This window comes from Pelodiscus sinensis, chromosome 1 (genome assembly GCF_052426305.1).
Source record: "Pelodiscus sinensis isolate ZL-2025 chromosome 1, ASM5242630v1, whole genome shotgun sequence".
Classification (NCBI taxonomy): Eukaryota; Metazoa; Chordata; order Testudines; family Trionychidae; genus Pelodiscus; species Pelodiscus sinensis.
Genome location: NC_143052.1, coordinates 230,485,552 through 230,509,949, shown reverse-complemented (window position 1 = coordinate 230,509,949; position 24,398 = coordinate 230,485,552). Strand labels below are relative to the sequence as shown.

Below are 24,398 nucleotides of genomic sequence, written 5' to 3'. Positions count from 1 at the left end.
AGCTTGATGAGGCAGGAGGAAGAGACCAAAATATTATGGTGGTAGATGTAGTATGGAAAAAGTAAAAGACACCTGCAAATTCTTTCCATATGCCTATAAAATGCAAGTTACATCTGTACAGAACTCCTGGCTTTATGCTTCTCCATGCCCAATAGCAAGCAAACCCCTCCCAGTTGCACTGTAGGCCATCTCTGAAGATTTAGAAGGTTGTGTGGATAACTCCTCTGACATATGGTCTGAATACTAGTCTAAACAAGCTTGGTACTATGCACTGCTTGATCAGTCTTAAAGTTTAAACCTTCCTTTTGTTATCTAATATTTGGTCAGGAGGCAATAACGGGATTACTGAAAGCCCTGAAAAAAAAGGACGACAGAAAAGATTTCAGCTGTTGCTCAAATGTGTAAACAAAACAAAACAAAGAAACCAGAACACAACTAAGTTGGAGTGAATTTAGCGAGAACATCTGTGCTTCATTTGTTATACACAACTGTCCAGACTCTGCAATGCTCTCACTCCACACAGGATTATCTAAAAACACTCCTCCTAAAGAGAGAAGTGGAGATATTTGAAACAGTATTAAGGATTTTACAAACATACTTCCCATTAGTTTCAATGGTAGATCTAGGGCAGGGGAGCGAAACATGCATCATCACATGGGTTAGCTCCAGCCCATTGCTTAATTTCATGTGGCCCATCCATGGGTGGACCGCCTCATAGGCTCAGGAGAGGCTGTGCCTTCCCAAACAGCCAGATGTGGACCTGTCTATGCTCTGTCCTGTCCAATGTCCCTCTCCTGCCCCCCCGCAATTTTGGCCACACAGCATGCAGCTCATCCAGACCTTTTGTGCTCTAGCTGGGGCTGCAGTTACATGTTGTTGGCCCACCTGGCACTCCTCTGGGGGTGGGGGATTAGCCTAGGGTGGAGTTTAGGACCAGTAACTGCAGTGAGGGGAGAGTTCAGGCCTCTGGCATAGGGACAAATGCGGTTGGACTAGGGGGTTTGAATCAGATTCTTGCTTTTTACTTGTGGGTGGCTCCATGACTGATTTTTGCTGTGGGTCAATGGCCTGTGATTTAAAAAAAAAAAAAAAAAGGTTCCCCACCTGAAATTGAGGGGACAGACACAATCTTTCATTGAAACTAATGCTAAACGTGTGTCTAAATTCCCTAAGCTACATGGATAATCTCAACCAGAGTTATCTTCCCTCAATAATTTCCAACTTCCCAAAACAAGATGTTACAGTATGCATAAAGATGACATTAAAGCAGCTTTACCTCATGTTTTGAATCAAGGACCTTTTAACAGAAACAGAACAACCAAATCACACATTCCTTCAAAGCCTGTAACTCTTTTCCCTCTGACCCACTTATCTAGCACATCCTTCATTTGGTTCAAATTAGCTCAGTCCCTCTGAAGAGATCTAAATTTTACCCTGTAAGTATCAGGCATAATCTAAAACTATTTGAAAAAACAAATCTTCTGTAGTTTGAAGCATCACTAATAGACATCTAACTGAATACATCCCAGACTCTCCACTGGGCTTAACAAACAGACAGATCAAAATACATTACCAAGCCAAAATAAACAAAACACACCAGCTAATTCCACTACACTAGGTGAGATCGTTACAGATCATAATTCTCACCCTGCTCCTTATTCCAGGTAAAATCCTTCAAGACAGAGCTGACCTTTTCTCTGGTCTGGGTGTAACAGTTCCTTGTGTCTTAAGAGTACTTTGCTTTCAGGTTTCTTCATGTGTACCTTCTTAGGGTGGGGTGGACATTTCCAAGGCCAGCTGAAGATGACAATGATTGCTTCCCATTCTTTAAACAGAATTTCCTAAGGCTTTTGTTTTCTCTCCACATCCCCATGGAAGAATACTAGATTCAAGATGAATTCCAGCACCAGGTGGCATGGTCACATGTCTTTGTAGGACCAACCACAGTGTAGGCTTACAGGAAAAACAGCCATTTACAGATCATTGTCTTGAGCACTGGGCTATTAAGCCCCTTAGTACCACTAATGGCTCTTAGTATAAATTCTAGATTAATAAACAGGTTTACACTTCATATTTCTAACTTCACATACAAAAATGATACATGTGCACAAATAGAAAAAACACATTCAGGGGTTCAAAGGCTCTTGAACGTAAGTTACTTAACTCAAATATACTCTATGCAAAATTGGTCATACATATTCAAAAATTTATTTGCGTAAAAAATATGAAGGTAAAGTGTCACAATGTTGATCCCCAGAACACCTATGTGAGACAATAAAGAGCTATTACCTCATCCCTTTTATAAATGGGAAATGGACACAGACAGATGAAGTGACTCACCTAAGTTCATACAGAAAGTATAACAAAACACACACTGGGAATCAAGTAATCCTAAGTTCTACATCTTCCCTTGTTTTATTCTGGGGGAATTCTGTGCCACTGCATGCATACAAAATTCATGTTCCCTGCAGATTTTTTTTGCTTTCTCACAGAAAAATGACGTATGACAGGGGGAAAAAAAGGAAGCCAAAACTGCAGTCATGCTCCCATCTCCAGAAGCACAGGTGACTCATCACTGTGAGGAGGAAGGGATAGGAGTAGGTCTGGAGATGCCCCACAATCCATGTCTCCTCCCCTGCACTGGGCTCAGCTGCTAGTCCTAGCTGGACTGGGATGGATAGGACTTCTTTCCCTGCAAGAAGTGGCTGGGACTGGATCAGACCCAACCCCAGAAGCATTCCCCATAGTTCCAGGAAGCTCCACACTCCTCCACCCACTTCTTGTCCCCAAAGCTCTTCAACAATGGGGTGCTGCATGGCGATTTCCCACTTCCTTGCAGCCAGTGGCCTGGGCTACAACTGCCATGATGGAGTCTCTACATTTATTTGTTGACAAATAAGATATGCAGAACTTTGCAGAATTTTAAAATATTGTGCTCAGATTTTGGGGGGGGGGGGTGAGAGAGTATAGAATTCCCTCAGGAGTATCATCATCATCTTTTTTTTAAGGTCCTTTACTGTAATTGAAAGTTAACAGCAATTTTTAGTTTAGTGAACTAATGGCAAGGTCATAAAAGTCAGAGAAAAGTTAATAGTTTAGGCTTATGCTTCCATGCAGATCTTATACAATACAACTTCTTATATATAGTATTTCTTATCATTTTGTAAACACATTTTGTAAATGTGTTATGTAAACACCTTTCATAAGCTAAATGAATCATACTTATATGTAGATGTACTTTCCACTGAACATAAAACATTTCCCCTTCATTAGAAGCAATCCGTGAGAAAAATAAAGGGACACAAAGTTTGGTAACATACCAGGCTTTTGACCACTTTCAGTAATTCTTCCATTACCACAGCAATGCCCTGGTATCCAAGCAGCCTGCAAATTACTTTAAAGTGAGGGGGACCAACAAAGTTCCTGTAGTTGCTATAAATGCTAGAATATGCCAAATTCAAAGCCTGATGGGAAGAAAAAAAAGTAGTATTAATAACAGAAATAACTCTATTCACTGAATTTTCATAACAATCTCTCATTGGATACAACGTGCATTACTTTTTGTGAAATATTTTTAAGTAGGGCTCTCAATTGCCATTAACTCATGCAATTACCCCAAAACAAATGAACTAAGTTTTAAAAAAAATAGTTTTAATTGCACTGTTAAACAAAAGAGAATACCAATGTACATTATACTTTTTAAAATATATTTTCAAATGTAAGTTTCGGTTACAATACAGAACAGTGTGCAATGCTCATTTTATATTATTTTATTGCAAATATCTGCCCTGTAAAAAAAATTAACAAAAAAATATTTTTCAAGTCAACTCTTACAAGTACCATAGTGCAATTCCCTTATCATGAAAGTGCAATTTACAAATGTAGATTTTTTTTTACAGAACTGCTCTCAAAAAGAAAACAATGTAAAACATTAGAGCCTCCAAGGCCACTCAGTCCTGCTTCTTCTTCACATAGACAGGAAAAACCACACATTTACAGGAGATAATGTCACCGGAAAGTGAGAACAGATGTTTGAATGGCACTGTTGTAGCTGGGGCTGCACTAGGGATATGAAAGGTTAACCAGTAGGCATCACCCTTAATGGGTGATGTTTACAGGTTCTGGTTAACCAATGGGGGCTGAAGCAGCTCCCTGCCTACCATGGGCAGAGGGCTGCTCCAGCCCAATTGTGCCTCCCCCCCATTTGTTAACCAGTTAAACTTCACACGTAACTGGTTAATCAATTAAATGGGATGTTATATCCTTAGTTGCAAGGTACTGTATTTATATGCTAGATACGTGAAACATTTGCATGCCACACCATGCTTCAACCACCATTCCAGAGGGCATACTTCCAGGCTGAATTTAAACTGGTAGTCAATTATTGTTTAATTGCAGTTTTAATCACTCTATTAATCAAAACTTTTGTTTTAAATCTTGTGATTAATGTGGAGCTTTTGTAAACCTTTGGGCTAATTAAATGTTAGTGTTGGAACCTTTACTTTCCCATTTCCAGACTCTGATTTTAACTGAGCAACTTTGTATTTAATATTATAAAATATGCATAGAAAATATCCAAAAAGTTAACAGTATGTCAGCTAACTATTACAGTTTTGTGTCTGGAGATTCAGAAGTTTCACTTCACCTTGTTTTTAAGGTGATTACATTTCTTCTGCTCAGGGAGCTGCCTCTAACAACACAAACAGGTTACATAGTGAAATGTGTCCACCTATAATATTTTAAATTACAATTATTGACACCTGTTACAGATTGCATATTTATAATGATTTGGGAGGTGGGAGTGGATATTTCCTATAACTATTTAGCCATTCTTTTTGTGAACTCAAACTACAACAGATGTTTGGCAGATTATCAGAATCCATACAGAATACTGCTCTGGAAGAAGCTAAAAATCCTGTTATTGGATCACAGCTGATTGAAATACTGAATTCTAAATTAACACTGGCTGGCAGAAAGCCCAAAACTACAATTGAGTATTAAATGCAAAACTGCACAAACACATGAAAAACAGATATTGGGAAATCAAATGGAAGTGGTACTCCTAAAGACTAAAGAACACTTAGAAATTTTAACAATTGTGTTACTCCTGATTTATGCTCTTATTTCAAGTGTAGCTGGCTTTCCCCATCAGCTTGGTTCCTGGGCTACATTCTTGATGTATTGTACCCTTGCAAGAATAGGTAACCTATTTCTGAATGCTAAAATAATACAGGTCAGAAGGTAACTCAAAAAACTTTCAAGTAAGAGAATAGCTGATGGAATATTTCTAATTAGATCAACCTTGGTTAATAATCTTTTCTATATTTCCCACCCCTTTTCTGGTATTTAACTTATAATACAGTTGTCTGTAATGGAACACTCTTGGTCTACATGTTTGTTGCCTATTAATACGGAGGAAGTACAGAGTTAATTTTCCCAAATGTTTCAGAAAACTTTAAACCGCAGACTTTAAAAACCAATTACAGGCGAATGCCTAGGTTTACAGGACACTATTAACAAATTACTCCTAAAAGCAGTAGCTTTATATTTCATAGTAATGATTTTAAATGTTGCATTCATTTGTTTTTGGAGTTCACAACTTCATAGATTTTATGTAACAAGAATTTTTTATATATTCATACAAATACATATATAAAACACAATGTAGAGACTATTTTACTTTATCACATTATAGAATATTTTATAATTCTCCTCACTGTAAGCATTTTGTAGAAAGAGTACACCTGCATACTTCAAGAAAGAGAACATAATTATGGGAAAGCAGGCACTAAAATAGTCTTTTTTTTAAAAAAAAGGCAAAAGAAACAGAAATAGCCAGCCTATAAAAATACCCTATTTCCCCATGAATGTGTGAACATTTTATATCGAACAGGTAAAGCAACTTGGAACAATCTAGTGGTTAATGTTAGATTAGAGGCTCATTATAAAAAATGTATTAAAGAAATAAAAAGTATTGCAAGAGGAATACAAAAAGATGATTAAGAGCAGAAACCTGAAACAGCAAAGTTCTCAATCACTGAAAGAAGCTTTCCTTTTTTTTTTCCTGTAAGCTATTGCTCCCCCCTCCTCTAAAAAATACCCAAACAAAAACCCCTCCTATTCTGATGTCACAGAAGTGCCAGCCTTATTCACACGCAGCATATCCGAAGCAAGCCTAGGTATACAATACAGCAGCATGTAACTGGAGTGCTCATGCAGTATATTGTCCAAGAAGCAAGTGAGAGAGAATTAACTGTCTTTTTTCCTGCATGTTCTTTGAAAACCTAGGCAACAGGCTGCTCAAACAAGATGCGCTCATGTCGGAATTTAAGTAGAAGAGAAAGAAACTGTGTCACAAGCATCGCTGGAGAATAAAATTGCAAGAGTCAAGCAACAATAATTGAATCCAGAGAATCAGAGAGAGAACTGGCAATTACAGATCATGAAGGAAATCACCTACACAAAAGGACACCAAAAATCTAGTTTTGCATTTTTAGAAGTTCACAATCTGATACCCTTATCCTAAGGATTTATATCAGGAATTTAAGGTGAGTAACAATTTTATAATGAATAAAATACCAAGTTAGTTTTTCTAACATTAAGATACCAGTTTTGTTATGTATGTTCCTACTAAAATGTAATTAACGCTTGGTAATGAGACAAGACCTTGTGATCACATATTAAAATAAACACCCAAAATTCTACTCATAAATAGCTCTATGGGTAAGGAGATGGATTCTATTCTTAATATCATCAAGAAGTATTTAAAAAAAATCTTTTTATATAAAATGTAATTAACTAGCAATCTATTGAATTGAAACTTGATATGGGACTCTCAAGAAAAAAAAATGTTCTAACAATATACTGTTGACCAATATACAAATACCTAAGAGACTTAGACAGTCAAGTTTAGCATTATAAAAATCACTTTAGTTTATCGGGTGCCTGCATCTGTTTGTCCAACAAGTTTATTCAATGATAAACTCATTTCTTTGAAACTGATGCAGATGTTTCATTGCCTATATTTTATGGCAGCTAAAATGTAGGATGCCTACATTCTTGAGATCAGAGTTGTTGTTTTTATTTTTTTTAAATGGGTTTGCTAGCATTTATATTTTTAAAATGCGTTGTAGAGGAGCATATGCCTTATATTCTTCCCAAATACGCAGAATATACAAACTACAAGTGGGAATTTTGAGACCTATGTTCTCACAGCTGAGTAGCAATTAAATTTTTTTTTAATTCATTGAAAACACTGCAGAAGGTACAGTTATTTTAATGTGATCCTCAGATGTGTAATTTTTCCAATTTTATAAGTCATATAAACTTCAGAACACCTACTAAGTCAGAATTTTATAAGCTTCTATTCTCAACATTTTTCCAGTACTAAAATGCTATTCAGTCAGGAGACAGAATACATTACATCCACATTAAATAATACTTTCACACTGTAGCAAAATCACTAATCATTTATTTCATAATTGTCAGTCATTTATGCTAGTACTTTGAATAAATAATTCAAAAGCAAGTAAGTGCTTAGTATAAGTCTACACTGTGATTCCCAACCCAGGTAGGCAGACTCATGCTAGCTCAACTTGAGCTAGTGAACTACCAACAGCAGTGACTCGGGTCCTTAAGTCAATGGGAATGAGTCCCAAAATGCTTTTGAAAATTTTACTCTCAGAAAATACATGTCTCAACAAAACCCAAATTAAACTTCTTTACAGAAAAGTAAAACTGAGGCCCTGCTAAGATGGGATGAACTGGTTACCTTTGACAAGTAACATCACAATTAGCTCAACACATCTCATTATTAAAAAGTATTTGCTGCTTCTAATACTATACAATATTTTATTTTGGTAATGAAAACCAGAAATTTCTGTTAAATTATTAACAGATACAGAGGGGTTTTTTTAAGTATGTAAAGCACAAGTATGACAGATGATAATGTACATACAGTTCAGGAGAGATATTTCCATTAATGGCAACTTCTTCACTTAAAAATGATTAATCTTGGTAATAATGTATTATAAAAAGATTCACTGCCCCCAACAAGAGCACAGGATATAACCTGTGTTTTTCCTCCAGGTAAGTAGCTTCCCTCTTTGTGCTGTCAGTTTGGCTGCTCTAGCATGACAAAAAAGGTAGCCTTCATTTTGCTTGCCATGATTGTTTTATATTTAGAACAGAGTATCAGAGTATTGAATAGGACTCCAGAACCAAGACAATGAACTGTGCTTCAAAGTTACTAGCATACAGTTGATGCAGTCGTTCCTTAAGGAATGGCTACAAATGAGAGCCCATATCAGCCGGAAGGTGAGAGAATACAGGGAGCAGAAAAAAGGGGATCCAGATAATAGACTGCCTAACAACAGATTCATGATCTGTTCTGGTTTTTAATAATTAGATGATTAGTTAAAATCAAAAGCTATGGGTGAACAAAGGACGAAAACATTTGGAGATTTTTGCTCGTCTCCAAGCTAATTAGTTATAGTTGCCCGTATTCACAAAAATGGGATTTGTTAAGACTGGTTAGAACACAGGAGAATACTAGATAGTTAATACATAAGCAAATGGAAAAAATAAAAACAAATTTAAAAATCAGAATAAAACAAATGCTCGTGCATGTATTTTTGGAATGGTGCGTTGCAGATATGTAAATTTATGTTGTTCTTCAGAGTGAAACCTGACGGCTTCCTACCAATCATCTATGATTCAAGAGACGTTTGAGAGTTTTGGCTAGTTCTCAATACTGCTCAATATTTAAACTTTTGTGATTTTAGCCTATCAAAGTGATAAGTTATGTTAAATATCATGCACACTTTTCTGTTAAAGATGTTTAAAATTTATGCAGTTAACAAAAAAAGGTCCAGGATTTCATGTCAGCAGACATGTGTACAGGTTGAACCTCCATTGTCCGGTACGCTCGGGACCTGACCGATCTAGGATGAGGGATTTTGCCGGACGAGGAGAGGTCATTTCTAGACCCTCTGCCACCAAATCCCCCTAGTCCTGGCCCCACTGCCAGCCTCCCAGACAGCTTCCCTCTCTGGCTTGCGCCCACTGCCCTGACAGCCCCTGTTGCCCTGCTGCCTCTGTTTACCAGGTTCTCGCTGCAGTACCCGGAAGACCCGCCGCCTCCATGTGTACCGGGCTCTTGCTGCCACACCAGTCAGCCCGGCTGCCTCTGTGCACCCAGTTCCCGCTGACCTACTGGGCAGCCCCACTATCGTGCATGGGACTCCCACTGCCCTGCTGGGAAGCCCCACTGGCACACACTGGGTTCACGCTGCCCTGCTAACCTGAAGGGTTCCCAGGTGCTAGCTCTCCAGGAGGATTCTTTGGTCCTAGAACATCCGTGTTCCTTCTGGACCAGAGTATCCCGATTAAGAGAGTTTCAACTTGTATTACCTCATGTTTCCATTAACAATTTTGATTGTTCAGTTTTTACACTGCAATAGAGTTAGAAGGAGATTTTCAAAAGACACTAGGGGAATTAGGCACCCAAATCCCACTAGAATTCCATGGGAGTTTACAGCTTTATGTTGATTGTGCCTCTTTTGAAAGCTTCCCTCTTAATAAATAGAAGTTTTTAAATGATGGGTAACTGAAGGCCCCACTGGTGATACTGTCTGACTGTAGATTCCTTACGCCAGAAATATGCAGTGACTTAAAAACATTTCTGCTACTAGAAAAGCGTCTCTTTAATTTTAGATTCAGGATGATTAGATTACTTCATCTGCAAATGCCCCTAGAAAAATAAAAAAGACACTGTTTCCTAATAAACCACTTTTCTAAATTACAGAACGCTCATGTTTAAGATCTACATTGTTTTTCTCCGTGGTGACGCTTCTGGGACATCCTGTTTTTCTGGAACTGCAACTATAGGCACCCTTTTGTGAGGAGACACAACTGTGAAAAAATATTCAGTGGTATCACAATGGGAGTAACAATACAAAATGTTACAGGAAGCACAGCAATGGTAATTTGGCCAACGATGGCTAGTTGTGCTGACAGCTTTTACAGTATTATGTATCATCCCAACTGGAACAACATGCTGTCAGGTTATTCAAGAAAAAATTTTCAGAAAGAAGAGCGAGTGCCTGCTAGTCGGTCCTCATTCGTCATCGAAAACTTAACTCCACTAACCACCTACATCTTGTGTGTAACCTGCCAATCTGCAAACCCCTCCAGTGACCAGTGCAGAATTTTTCACACATTGGAAGAAGATCCAGCATCCGCAAGCAACAAAAAAAAAGAACTGGCCTTGGGCATCTGGCTAACTAGCAGTATTCTGCTTCTCATCATTGCCGGGATCCTCCTTTATGGCTGCCTACATATATGGTGCCGCAAGAGACGAGAACGGGCAGAGGGACAAAACATCCCCTCTGAACAGGACAAGGGGGAAGCTTGGACAATAAACAAGTCACACACCACAGAGGAGTTTCAGAGGCAAGACAGATTAGTCCAAAGTGCTGAGGGTAAGAATGCAGATGATATCCAACTGGCCACAATAATAGAAAATCCCTTAACTTCTAAAGAGCCGGCTATGCAAACTTCCAAAAGCCAGGAAATGGTGCTAATGACAGCTGGGCCATTATAATGGGTAACGACCACTGCACAGATTTACTGTGCACTATATGTAAAATATTTTCACCCACTGAGTTCTATATCTTTTTCAGTTTGTATGGGTGGTGTTTAACTATTACTGATGCATTCTCAACAGTCTTACTCACAATTGCCACTATAATCAACCCACATACAGCTGGAAGATTCTCAATACTAGGGTTTACAACTAAGTATTCTTTTGATTTTATTACAAAAAAATCAAGCACATAGCACAGAAATTAGAGGGTATTTTTTAACTTTCATTTTGGAGGGAGGAAATAAGGTTTACTTCAAAATAAATACACAAATGAAAAGGTCAAAGAGAATTATTATTAAATAATAAATCAAGCTGAACTGAAAATTGCTTCTGGGAACCTGTAAACGCATGCTGCCGGCAGCTGGAACACAAATGACTACGTCGATAATGGCCTGTCATCTTTTTTTATCCACATCATTCAGAATCAGGTTGCTTCTCAAACTACAGTTCATTGCTGTTGACATTTCCATTCAAAACAAGTTCTAGTTCTAGGACATTAGCTAAATTCGTTAATATTTGGGAGGGAAGGAGGAAGGGTTCCTATTTCACCCAGTTTAAAAATGCACTCAGGATGGTGACATCAGCAAGAGGTGCTCTAACCACACCGTAAGAGGTTAAGAGATTCTCTAGCTTAATGCTGCAGCAATAGGAGCAAAGTGTTCATTGCACAGCATGGAAAGAGGAGATCATGAGACCCAAAACCATGACTCCATTACTTTGTCCCTAAACTAATGGGGAAGGACAAAACACAATGGAAGGATTTTATCTAGCCCCCAATTTCTGTTAATGTACCAAGAGTAAAAGCAGCTAAAGCATGAGTGAGTAAGGTACATTTATTTTTGAAATTATATGCAACGATATTTGTCCTGAAGATCTTGGCAAGCTGCCAACACTGCTACTGAAGTGGAAACTTGGAGCACCGTGGCAGAACAATATGTCTAGTCTGTTTTCACACACTCACGTGTCATGGTTTTACATCTATTAAGCACATACTTCTTTCTTTTCAGTCAATGTATTTTAATGTTATGGTCCAATATGGTACATGTGTGACTGTACAATATACTGTAATTGTCTGCATTTATTTTTAACTGATATTGAAGAATGTATATTTAAACTCAACATTCATTTAGCCAGGTTGAGCTCTCTCATCAGCCAGAGAAGGGTAACTGTTAGCATAGCCATTACTATCAATTCTACTGGCTTCTGCAACCCAAAGTGGTCTATTACAAAAATCTGAGAATACTGCACCCATTTAAACGCTTCGCAACAGGCAGTGTGCCTTTTCCAGCTACTCCACTCCTACAGTGTTTCAGTTATTCTGTGACTGATACGTCAGTTTTCTTAGTGCTAATGCAAATCACACATACGGAAATCACAGCTAGCACAAACAGAAAACAAATCTGTTCTACTCGCATGCCATTGGGAAATACACAACATAATTGTGTGCCAAAGGGATGGTGACTCTCCTGTCATAGGAATATGCTCAAAATTATATTTCTGTACTAAATTAACCTTGATACTCAATCTGTAAATGTTAAATAATATCAACTACATATTTTTTCCAATTGATTGTGTTTTCCTTTTGTCTTACACATACTCTCTTAAATAAATTGCATCTGATCTTGAAAATCATTGGTATTCCAAATGGAGATAATTACTTAAAAAGGCACTAATAATCAAAATAAATGCTGCTCAGAAACTAAAGTTGTCCCTACAGTTTTGCCTCCAAAACAAATGCAGAGAAATAAACTACTGCACACCTCTTTTATGAGCCTAAAATCAATTATGGTGAAATACTTATTCTAGCTAAATTTGTTTAGAGCAGAGAGACGCGTACAAGGAGGAAAGATTATCCTGGGGTTATGGCATAGCTCTGTGAGAGAAGAGACCTGGCTCTGTTCAAAGCGCTGATAATGGCTTATAGCATAACTGCATAACTTCTCTGTACTTTACTTTCCTAATTTATGACAAGGGGACCGTCATCATTCCAGGCTGACCTGACATGCTTCCTTACAGGAAGGCATAAGGTTACTGGTGAGCCCTTACTTGATTTTCCCATCCTCTAGTGCAGTGGTGGAAAACCTGCAGCCCGAGGGCCACATGTGGCCAATTAGGGTTCTATGTTGGCCCACAAGACATTTTGTTCACCGTTGTCCACATGCAGGGTCGCCAAACTCTACTGGTTTCCATCTGTGTCTTTTCTTCCTACTTGCATTACTAAAGTGACATGCACATAAAGCAAGGGCATGTGAAGTGAAGGGCTATGTTGATTGTACACAACATTGACCATGAGAGCTGTGTACGTCCTCTGAATCCAGTCAAAGTGCTACTACAGTTCAAGTGGCACAACCCACAAATTCTAGGTATTCAAGCACAGTGAACCAAACTACCCTATCCCAGGAGACTATTTTGATTCCATAATCTTGCAGTCCATTGAGATGGAAGGCCATCCATGCAGCTTTCAAGGCCCATTGCTGCTCTAGCGGATCAACAAGCCAAAACATATAGATGCTAAAGAGTACCACCCCTGTGGAGTTCCCCTAATTTATTAACAGAAAAGCCAACACAACAGAAACAAAACTTTCCCTGCAGTATCTCATCTGGGTGACTAAGTCATTTCTAGCCCATCTGGCCCTGCACCCTGAGTTCAGGGCTTGATTCTACCCAAGCTCTTCTCCCAAGGTTGTCTTGGTTCTAGTCTCTGGCCCAGTATGAGGCCTATTGCCTTTACTAGACTAAGATCCTTCTCTGGATTCAGAAGTCTGGGGAGGACCAACTATTTCAACTCTTCTTCAAGGACACGTGTAGACTACCCTCAGCTTCCTAAAGAAGATATGCAAATTCGGTGCAAATTTGCATATCCTCTTCCAATCCCTTTTTTTGGAAGAGGTTTCTTTAAAAAGAAAAAAAAAGCAGCAGTCTAGACGGAGTTTTTTGCGCAAACCCCCCCTTTTTCAAAAGAACCCTTATTCGTCAAAAAATGAGGTTTGTAGGGTTCTTTCCAAAAAGGGGGGGGAAGGAGGTTTTGCACAAAACCCGCGTCTAGACTGCTTTTTTTTTTTTAAACTTCTTCCGAAAAAGGGATCAGAAGAAGATATGCAAATTCACGCCAAATTTGCATATCTTCTTTTGGAAGCCGAGGGTAGTCTGGATGTGTCCCAAGACAGAAACTGATCCTTACCAGGGCAGGATCTTTGAGACCAGACCCTCTTAGAAGCTTGCTGACTGCAGCTCTCTATCAATGGAGACTCCCCTTTCCAGAAGCATGTGTCACAGACTCCTCATTCTGGTGGGTCCCTCAGAGAGCTCACCTTCTAGGCTCCTTGCTCAGCCATCTGGCTCAGGCCTCTCCTGGGAGCTTCTCTCTACAGGAACTTCCCGTCTCCCTTTGGAGTTTCTCTCTAACCAAGCTCAGATAACCTTTATTAGGTCCAGCTGCTTGATTACTAATTCACCACCTGAGTCAGTCAATGATCTCTAGGATGTGGCCTCCTTAAGACAGTCACGGGCAGACTGGGCCCTGACTCAAAGAGCAGCTAGCTACCCTGCGAGAGAAACTCATCAACGTTTCCAAAGATTAAGACGTTATCAATTAAACAATGTTAGTATGCCACATTGAGATCTTTGATGGAGAAGTATTCATAGAATCATAGAAGACAACAGTTGGGAGAGACTTCAGAAGGTCTTTTAGGCCAACCCCCTGATTAAAGCAGGACTAACCCAAACTAAATCTGTTTACAATTTCCAACTCCAATAAAATCTTTGCATTACTTCAGCCTTTTACTTATTACAGCCCTAACCCTGCAGCATTGACAAAAAATGTAGACACTTAAGAGTCTAAGTCCCAGTGGCTTTCAACCGGAATTAAGTGCTTCAAAAGATAAGGTGAGGTACCGGATTAACTTCTGTCGGTGAAAGAGACAAGCTTTTGAGCTACACAGAGCGCTTCTGATTTGGGAAAGGAACTCAGCATCACAGCTTAAGGTGGAACAGATTGTTTAGCCTAAGTGCTTACGTTAGTTTTGAAAATGGAACATTGGAGCTTTTAAAAGGTTCACCTTGCATCACCCTGTATAGAATTAGGGCATTCATAATCTTCTGCACTGAGCCATATTGATTGATTTGGCTTCCTAACCTCTGTGAATCTGAAATCAGATAATCTCTCTACAAACAGGTTCACTGTGGTGGTCTTCAGTTTTGGCATCTTGCCCTTTGATTAAATTAGAAGGTATATATTTACAGTGACTACTATGGCTGCTAATTAGAACCAACTAGTGCATACTAGTATTGACATGAGTCCACTAGGACTGAAGTGACTATTGATTTAATATAGACAACTGAACAGGCATAAGGCAATGCTTCTTGTTGTTGTTAAGTACTAAGTGGTTTAGAGGTGAAAAGCTCAGTGTGCTATCTTCACTCCCCTAAGCTATCAAATCTTCTACCAAACAGTTATCAAAATACGCTTTGTGTTCCCATGGTTATTTGCATAACATATAACTAACATTAACCCACCCACACCCCAAAAAAGAGGTGAAGTTACAGATGTAAGAGACTATTATTTTGTATCTTCTATCTGTTGATTAATAGTTTCCTCTTCAAATACAAGTATGTGTTTTGAGTGAAATTCTCCTTAAGTCCATATAAAGGAAGGTTAATGCTCCTTTTTCCTTCATATTTTAGAAGCATATGTTTTACAATAGCAATCATTACCTTGGAATTCCAAGTTTAACACTTCTGAGCTGCAATTCTGGTCTATAGTAAGCTATATATGTCTAGACAAATCACTTAAATCAATCTGTCTCAGTTTCCTTCATCTGTTTAAACTGACAGGTGCTGGAAGCATTACTTATCATACCACCATTGTTATAATCATGTGAACACAGTTCTTTGAAAACACGATGTGCTAAGTATAATTAGATAATGAAAAGTGACCACATGCAAGAATGAAACATACTGAGGTAGTTCACTGAAACAGTTATCATTCTAAATGCAATACATAAGATTTGCAACCTCTTCTGATTAATATCCATCTAATTGTACCACGAAACAAGAAATATTCTTTGCATAAAACTTGCACTTGATGAGGATAATCCTGTCTTTTTTATTATTTAAAATGTGACAAAATTAGAGTGATAATTTACCTCCTCGATTTAAAATACTTTCTAGTGATTTGTTACAGTGCTGTTATTTCAAGGCAATGGGTTTGGACTAAGGTGGTGGGGGATGTTACAAAATTACCACCCACTACTTTCCATCAACTTTTTAGACTAGGTCCTAGGAAGTACAGTTTATTTTGTAATTTTTTTAAAACTAGTGATGCTGCTGCAAGAATACAGATAAGTTATTTTTTATACTGCTGAATTTACTAAATTAGTTCTTTCTTACTATATTTTAATAAAGTGTGAATTCCTATATATACATATTCCATAAGCAAAACAAAAATGAGTGTCACACTAAAAAAAAAAATCAAACAAATACAAAATGACTTTATGGAGTTATAATGATAGCATGAAAATGGGAATTTACTGCTCTTGTGGTGAGTTAAATTACTCAGGCTGGATTCTGAAGTAGTAAAATAACTTTGTGACCAGTAATAAAATATTTATTGCTAAGAAGAGGTAATCAATTCCCAGCCTTGCAGGGATGAGAAGGGATTTTATATCCCCAGCCTCGGTATACAAGTTCAGTGTGTGATTAGTTCTATTAAAGTCAATAAAACGACACTCTTAAAAGTTAAGTGCACTTGCACGATGAGGCCTTTTGGGTATCAGATGTTATCTCATGTTTACAGCACAGGATGAGGAATCAGGTGTGCTACACACTCACTGTTGTAACCTTGCATAAAACAATCATTCTCTACCTGTCTCTGTTTGCTGAGCTGTAAAATAAGGAGGATAATTATAATCTAGCCAATAGGTTTGTTGAAAAGTTGAGTTCATTAGTGTTTGCAAAGCAACCTTCCAGATCCTTGGAGTGAAGATGCCATAGAAATGCCAGTGTGTTTTTTTAAACAGTTGAATAGCTGATATTTTGAGATGGAGTCCTTACCATTATTTTGAAGTCTGATTACAGTCAAAGGGTGGGTTTTCCTTTTTGTTGTGTCTCATTTTACAACTACCACCACCACCATAAAATTGCAAGGAAGGAGCAGCTGCTCTCACTATGGCTCATGTTCCCTCTCTGTGGCTGACAAAAATTCTACAGCTCATTTCTGTTCAGTTCTTCTCTGCCATTGTGATGAACTGAGCGATCTAAAGTTTGACATGACGACTAACTTTTAACATCAGATAAAGTCAAACATCAAACACAAAGTTTATATTGTCTGGCAAATAGCGCTTTACCCTTCACTCAAAATCCAAGAACAAATTATGACTTAAAATATCCTCAAGAAACAGATACACTAAATATCTAAGCAAAATAATGCTAAATGTAATAGTCAATCATTTCTCTACTGTCACATTTTTCAAAAGGGTTCTATCATCAAATATATACAAAACACAAATACAGGGTAATCAAATCTAACCTTTGATCCATGGAGATATTGGGGCTGTGCATTAGGCTGCTTATCTCTCTGAAACTCCTGAGAAAATGGTAACACAGTACGAACAAACCTACAGAAGCAAAATATAGACACAGTTAGATATATCAGGTGTGCCAGTAACTAAATATACAATGCTGTCCACACACAAAATCAAATTTCCATTCTAACCCAACAGGCCAAATCAACTAAGGGGCAGCATACCACTACACTGCCCCAGGAACGGGGCACAAGTCAGATTGCAATTCCATACGCTTCTGCTGATGTAGTTTACTTCCCATTTTGTGCCGGCTCCAAATTGTTCATGAGCATACTGATGGGAACTTCTCTCCCACAGCATGGGAGCAGAATTAGCAGCCCAATGTTGACTGCTCTCCCTCTTTCTCTCTGTAGGTGCTAATGATATTCCACAAAAGGTAGAAAGGGATTCCCTTATGCCTCTTCATTCCCAGGCAATTGAGTCCTCAATGGATAGAGATGGAACAGAACTACAAATACTCTGCTAATGAAAAAAATGCAGAATTGTTCCCTACAGTTTACACAGTAATGTGTATTACTACAATCCACCGCCACAGGTTGAAACACAGAATGCCTTTCTAGAGTGCAATAAACAAAATAACTAACATCTATCACATGTGGTTCTTTCCTCCTACTCCTCTTCCCATATCTGCAGGGAAAAAATTGCGTGTGAAACAATCTTTTTCAGTGTGATGAAAGTATTATCTGTTTTTGTCAGTGAAGGCCATACTGAAAAGTGTTCCTTCCACTTAGAACAGAAAGAAGATGGCAAAGCGTTTTGGTGCTTCATAGGTCCTGCAGGAGATCATTTCACAATCTTGGACCAGCCCAAAGAAAGGTCTCTATCCCCTGCACATAAAAGTGTTACTCTGATGGCAGAAAATGTCATTGCACAAGAAGAATGTACCTATAATATCAAGGCTTTGGAGCGGAGCCCGGAGCTGGAGAGCAGAGCAGTGGAGCTGCAGGTTTTCGGAGCTAGAGCGGAGCTGGAGCACAGAAAATATTGACTGCACCACTGTTTCAGGTTTTGGGTTTTTTTCATTTTCAATTCAAAATGAATAATATTTTAGCAAGAAAGTCCTAACGGTGCCAAAAAGTTTCAGATTGTATAACAATTGATATTAACATCTACTTTACCACTTTATGTAATATGTCACAGTTATTCTCACTTCGGCCGAAATCAAGATTTAATGTACAGATACAAAATTACACAGGTTTTTGGAGATATGTTTTATTAAAGAATCAGATAATTATCAGACATCTGGCAACACTGCAGACTGCTCCCAGCTCCCTTGTGCCAAGGTTAGGCGAGTACATACTCACATAGATTAGTTAGATAAGTATATTTTTATTTTCAACCTTGTAACATGTAGCCTCATTACTTCCCAACAATTAATGTTGTAGAACAGCGATAGCACGTACTAACGCTACAGCACATACCAAATTTCACTGATATGTTTATATTAAAGCGTTTTTGAGATATTAATTAAAAACTTGGAAAATATTTGGAATAAATTGCCAAGGGAGGTGGTGGAATCTCCCTCTCTGGAGATATTTAAGAACAGGTTGGATAGACATCTGTCAGGGATGGTGTAGACGGAGCTTGGTCCTGCCTTGAGGGCGGGGGGCTGGACTCGATGACCTCTTGAGGTCCCTTCCAGTCCTATTATTCTATGATTCTATGATTTCAAATATTTTACGGCAAAATTTCATAAGAAAAACTAATGTGCAATTTATAAATAAAAATGTATATGAATTATGTATGTTAAAAATTAAAAATTTATAGTTAAAAATTAATTTGAGTGGAGTGGATTCAGAGTGGAACTGGAGCAGTCACTATTGGTGCCGGAGTGGAGCTGCAGTGGAGCAATTCAAATATTTGATTGCTCCAAATCCCTCTATAATATACACAGTCCAGTTAGAAAGTGCAGTGATACATCTGGTAGGTTTACCATACCAATTCTGTGTTAATGAATAAATAACTCTTCTCCATCATCAAGTTACCCACCTTGCTTCTTAAAATACTGCCATTCCTATTTAAGGATTTTAAAAAGAACCTCACCATCTGACACAGCTTGTGTTGCTACTAAAGAGTTTTGAACAGATCAGAATACAGGATGAACCTCTCTACTCCAGCATTTTCAGGACCTGACCAGTGCCAAACCAGAGAATTTGCCAAACTATAGAAGGTCAATATTGTCTAGCAGCATTACCAACACTTTCACTGTTTACTGGGTTGTTTGAAGACATTTAGGGGTAAATTAGAACTAAATAACAGCACAGAAAACTGAGAGCCAGGGCTGGTGGCTGTAAACAAACTTTATGGGATGGCAGAAAACTTGACCACTCCCATGATAAGTAGACATCTGGCTAACTGATATTATGCCAGCTAGAGGATGTTGCAAGATCAGAGAGGTTCAACCTGTACTAATTCTGCTATAATTAGTGCATGGAACGTACCATCATACTTTTTATTCCATTGTTCACTGGAGTAAGTTTCACTTTGTACACCATTAAAAATGCATATGTATATGTAACCCCCAAGGAGATTGCTTGGATTCCCGGGGCTTTGTCTGCTGGCAGCTCAGGGAGAGGCACTATGAGTTTGCCTTGGCTCCCCCTCCCTACCAGGGCCAGAGTCTGCCCGGCAACCCATGGGGAGTGAGATGCCCCTCCCAGGGGGAAGGCGAGACCATTGTTGAGGGGAGTCTGGAGCCAGCCAGGAAAAGGGGAGGACTGAGTGTGTGGGAGCTAGTAAGCCCCAGGCCTGCATGCAGGGTTCCCCCTGAGAGCTAGCCTCTAGGGACCTGAAGGCAGGATCCCTCAGCTGGGTTTATGTCTCCACTGTTGATTCCCAGTTGTGGAGTTTGCTGGGAGGCTTCCCCAGCCAGGCTGAGTGGGCTCTCCAGCTCCCTGGGTGAGAGAGTCACTGCATGGTCAGCTGGGCTCTAGCAGCAAGTTCAGGGCTGCTGCCTGCTGTGTGGGTCTGGAGGCTGGGCTGGGAGGCTATAGTTTTGAATTTTGGTGCAGTTGTGTGGTCTGCATCTTGAGTCCTGCACCCCTTCACGGTAAGGGGAAATTCTGGGACCAAAGCAGCCTGGTTCCTGCTTAAAGAGAACCCCTGTGAGAAGAGAGCAGCCCTTTGCAGAGACTGAGTCATCTCTCAACCTGAGGTCATTCATGGAGTGTGTAAGTGCACCAATTTTTAGTTAGTCAGGCAGGGAATTTGTTTGGGGATTTTATTACCTGCAGCATATTAAACTGTGGAGGGATGTACTGCCTTCTCCCATTTGTGAGTCCTTTGGGCTGTACTGGACCTAGTCAGCTCCACTGCTAAACCACTGCAGAGAAGGATTGTGCGGTCAACAGTCATCAAGGGCCCCAACAAAGTACGCGTACCAACGGGACACTAACCTCACAGTTGCTGGGCACCGGTGACCCTAAAAATAGTGTTTTACCCTGTTCTGTTATAATTGTCTCTTGTTTAATATAATTGTGTTTATTATAGTGTATGTGTTTGTGTTATTTTCTGGGAGTCTCCAACTATCTGGCAAATACGTGGGGATTATCCTGGGCTAGAATTTTCCTCCCAAGCTGCCCTGGTGACCCTGCTAGGAAGGAGTGAGGGGGGTGGAGGCACCGCCAAGTATATCCATCAGAAAGAATAAAATTGAGTAGGTGGCGGGATCCAGAAGAACCCAGACCTATCCATCCGAACCTGAAAGGAGATTGGCTTTAAAAGAAGGTAACCAGGTGGAGAGGGGGCGCTACATATAAAACATGCATAAAATTCTACACATATCTAAAAAATGTGATTAAATGGATGTCTGCAAATCTGAATTTTCTCCCAGTAATATCCTTTTCCTAAATATAATGCTGGAAATAGTTTTGTAGGCTCAGGATCATGCAAGATGTCCTGGTTGTTGGGTTTTAGTTTTTGGTTTTTTGAACCTCAGAAGTGGCAAGTCTATGTGAAGAACAGGAAGCTACTAAGCAATCAACAGCACACAATCAAAACTTATAGGTCAAAGTTTAAAAAAAAAAGGAAAAGGTAATAAGCTGAGGAAATCAAGAGCAACAAAGTAATATTTAAATATATAAGCAAATGGAAAACCAGAGTGGAAGGAGTGCCCACAAGAGGCTATTTGTCGGAGTAGTTTGTGAAATTTACCGTTAGGGCCAGAATCTGTACACATTTGCTTAAAAGTAATCCTTATTCCTGTAAGAAATCCACGGTGAGACCTCAGCAGCTGATAATTAGAAGTAATATTTCACCCAAATACTTAAAGACTGTGAATGTAAAACGTTTTTGCAGAATAGCAAATGTGCATTCAAACTATAAAATTCAGAAAATCAACCTCATCTTGCAGTTATTTCTTTTATGCTTAGGAGTTTTATTTTTGTATAAACTTGAACATTCTTAGTTTTTGTATTTTATAAAATGGCACAAAAATAAGCATGCTAACAATTCCAGTGGTTTGTTAAGATATATTTTAGTGTATTTCCAAGCTATGTGCATTTGTTAAAATCCGTAACTGCTTGCATTTAGCTGCTTCTGAGGAGAGAAAAGGTCACTTAGATATATGGCCTTTAATACAATAATTCTCTGTTCTTATAAAAAGAATCACCTTTCATTTGGATTTCCTGGATTTATTAGTTTTTCCATTCTCTTGTATAAGTGAAATGCATTTATTTAGAAACTTCCTCTTGAGATTATTTGTTCTTTACAGAGATTTTTCATTAATGGAGTTTGTCAGGGATGTTGTAAACACTTGACAGGATCATTCAAAGTAATCCTAAACATATGACAGTGCTTGAGATTACTCCCCCCCCCCCCCGGGGCTCCTGTTCTCTTTGAACTGACACTAATTGTCATGCCCACTGAAAACCTATACAAGTGAAAGAAAGGACAGAAGTAACACCTGTATGACATTGTTAAAGATAAAATGGATTTGCAGAGCATGGACAATCAATAATTTCCCGGAGGATCTTAATCTACTTTTCACAAAACAGTTAAAGTCCATTCAGTTGTAAATGAACTGCAGACATTCTAGTTAGCATCCTACAAAAGTCATGGTCCATTTTGGTCAATTTCACAGTTAGACGGTTTTAAAAATGGTTAATTTCATTAATTCAGCTATTTAAATCTGAAATGTTGTAATAGTAGGGTTCTGACCCCTAAAGGAGGGTTTTTTTGGGAGGGGGGTCCTCAAGGTTATTGTAGGGGTAGAGTAGTACTGCCACCCCTTACTTCTGCATTGCTGCCTTCAGAGCTGGGCAGCTGGATTGTTGTAGCTGCTATCCTGGACACCAGCTCTGAAGGCAAAGATGCTGGCAACAGCACAGAAGAAAGGATAGTAAAGTTTGCTGTTGCCCTCCTTAGTTCTGTGCTGCTGCCTGCAGGCTGGGGCCCTAAGCTAGCCGCCTCACTGGCTGCCAACCCTGCTTTGCAGGCAGTAATGCAGAAGTAAAAGTAGCATGGAATGGTATTGCCACCCTTACTTCTATACACTGATGATGAGGCACTATCTACAGAAGCGGTCACTTGGCCAACAGCCGCTGCACTCTGGCCACCCAGCTCTGAAGGCAGAATAGAAGTAAGGGTGTTAATACTGTGACCACCCCTCCATAACTCCCTTTTGGCTCAGGACTCCCTAATTTGAGAAATGCTGGTCCCCCAATGCTATCTGTGTAGTATAAAGTAAAAGCATACAAAAACAGATTTAATGGTGGGGGGACGGGGGAGGAAGGGGGAAGATAAGATTTCATGGTCCATGATGCATTTTTCATAACCATTTCGTAGGGCCCTAGTCATAGGGTGTGTCTAGACTACTGAGTTTTGTCGACAAAAGTGGACTTTTGTCGACAAAACTATACCAGCGTCTACACTACCGCTGAGTTCTGTCGACATAACATCGACAGAACTCAGCAGTTTTGTCGACGCTGGTAAACCTCATTTTACGAGGCATAACGCCTTCTGTCGACAGAGTTCTGTCGACAGAAGGTGTTATTGCATGTAGGGTTGCGTCCAGACTACGGGGTTCTGTCGACAAAGCAGCTTGCTTTGTCGACAGAACTCAATGTGTCTGGACGCTCTTTGTCGACGGAAGTTTTGTCGACAGATTCTGTCGACAAAACTTCCGTCAACAAAACGCGGTAGTCTAGACGTACCCATAGTGAATAACTAGAGATGTCTCAGAGCAACAAAGGTCCCTTCATTCCCATGTTGAGCCAAGGTTTTTACTCAGACCCATTTCCATGATTAATTTTAAATGTTAGGGATATAAGTAACTGCAGTGTCTTCAGGTAACTGGGGAAAGAAGAGAATCATTCAGGCTTCCCTTGTACTTGGAACAGAGCACAGGGCAGTTGAAAGGCTAATTGTTAGATTCTTCCCCTGCACAGCCAGTCCTCCCTTACAGAGTCTCATGAGCCTCAAAACTTTTCACTCTTTGCCATTTACCTCTGGCCCACAATACTCCATTTCTTAGGAGGAAAAAATATGGGAGTGTTAGAGCAGGTTCTTTATGAGAAAACAAAGAGTATGCCTACTAAGTCTTTCACATTAGGTCTACATCAGTGTTTCTTAAATGGTGTTCCGCGGCACACTGGGTGTGCCACGAGGCAGTAGGAAGTGTGCTGCAGAGAACAAAAGAATTCAAAATGGCCACTTAAGGGGCGGACAACCTTAAAAAAAAAATCTCAACTTTCCCCCCGACCTTTTTTTTTTTTTTGCGCTCAACAAAAAAAATCCCTGGTGTTCCTCATTAAAAAAAATTGTTTGGTGTTCCTTGGTCTTAAAAAGTTTAAGAAACACTGGTCTACACTGTCTGCAGGAGTGAGCCTCCCAGCCTGGATCAACACATTTGGATTAGTGGGGCTCTTGCTAGTGCTCTAAAAATAGCTGTGTAGATAGCACTTTGATGCTGTGGCTTGGGGTTGTAAAGCCTAGGAAGGGGACTGGACTATTTACAGGGAGCTCTCTCCATGCATAAGGGGCAGCATGGGAAAAAACATGAAGGCACTTGTTGGAAAAGGTGACAAAAATATTTGTCTAGAGTTATTCCATATTTACCCAGGAGCACGCAAAAAACAAATTTTGGCCCTTTGGGTCAGCAACTCTAATGTTTGTTAATGCTGCTGCTGCTTTCTCTCTGCTAAACGTGCTCAGTCACTTGGTGGAAACTGTAA

General features: G+C 39.3%; 2 protein-coding genes across 4 annotated transcripts in view; one reads left to right on the top strand and one right to left on the bottom strand.

Annotated features, from left to right (window-relative positions):
* CYFIP1 (cytoplasmic FMR1 interacting protein 1) overlaps positions 1-24,398 on the bottom strand; it is a 122,272-nt gene that overhangs the window by 27,684 nt on the left and 70,190 nt on the right. For all 3 annotated transcript variants that reach the window (XM_075916231.2, XM_075916234.2, XM_075916221.2), the window contains exons 23-24: positions 17,172-17,259; positions 3,321-3,464 (exon numbers count right to left, since the gene is read on the bottom strand). In XM_075916231.2, the coding sequence (XP_075772346.1) occupies positions 3,321-3,464; positions 17,172-17,259 (232 nt within the window). The remainder of the gene's footprint in view (positions 1-3,320; positions 3,465-17,171; positions 17,260-24,398) is intronic.
* Positions 6,175-11,628, top strand: LOC102451154 (fibronectin type III domain-containing protein 9-like). The gene is made up of 2 exons (XM_006135825.5): positions 6,175-6,548; positions 9,806-11,628. The coding sequence occupies exon 2, from the start codon at positions 9,941-9,943 to the stop codon at positions 10,601-10,603; it is 663 nt and encodes a 220-aa protein (XP_006135887.2). The 5' UTR covers positions 6,175-6,548; positions 9,806-9,940; the 3' UTR covers positions 10,604-11,628.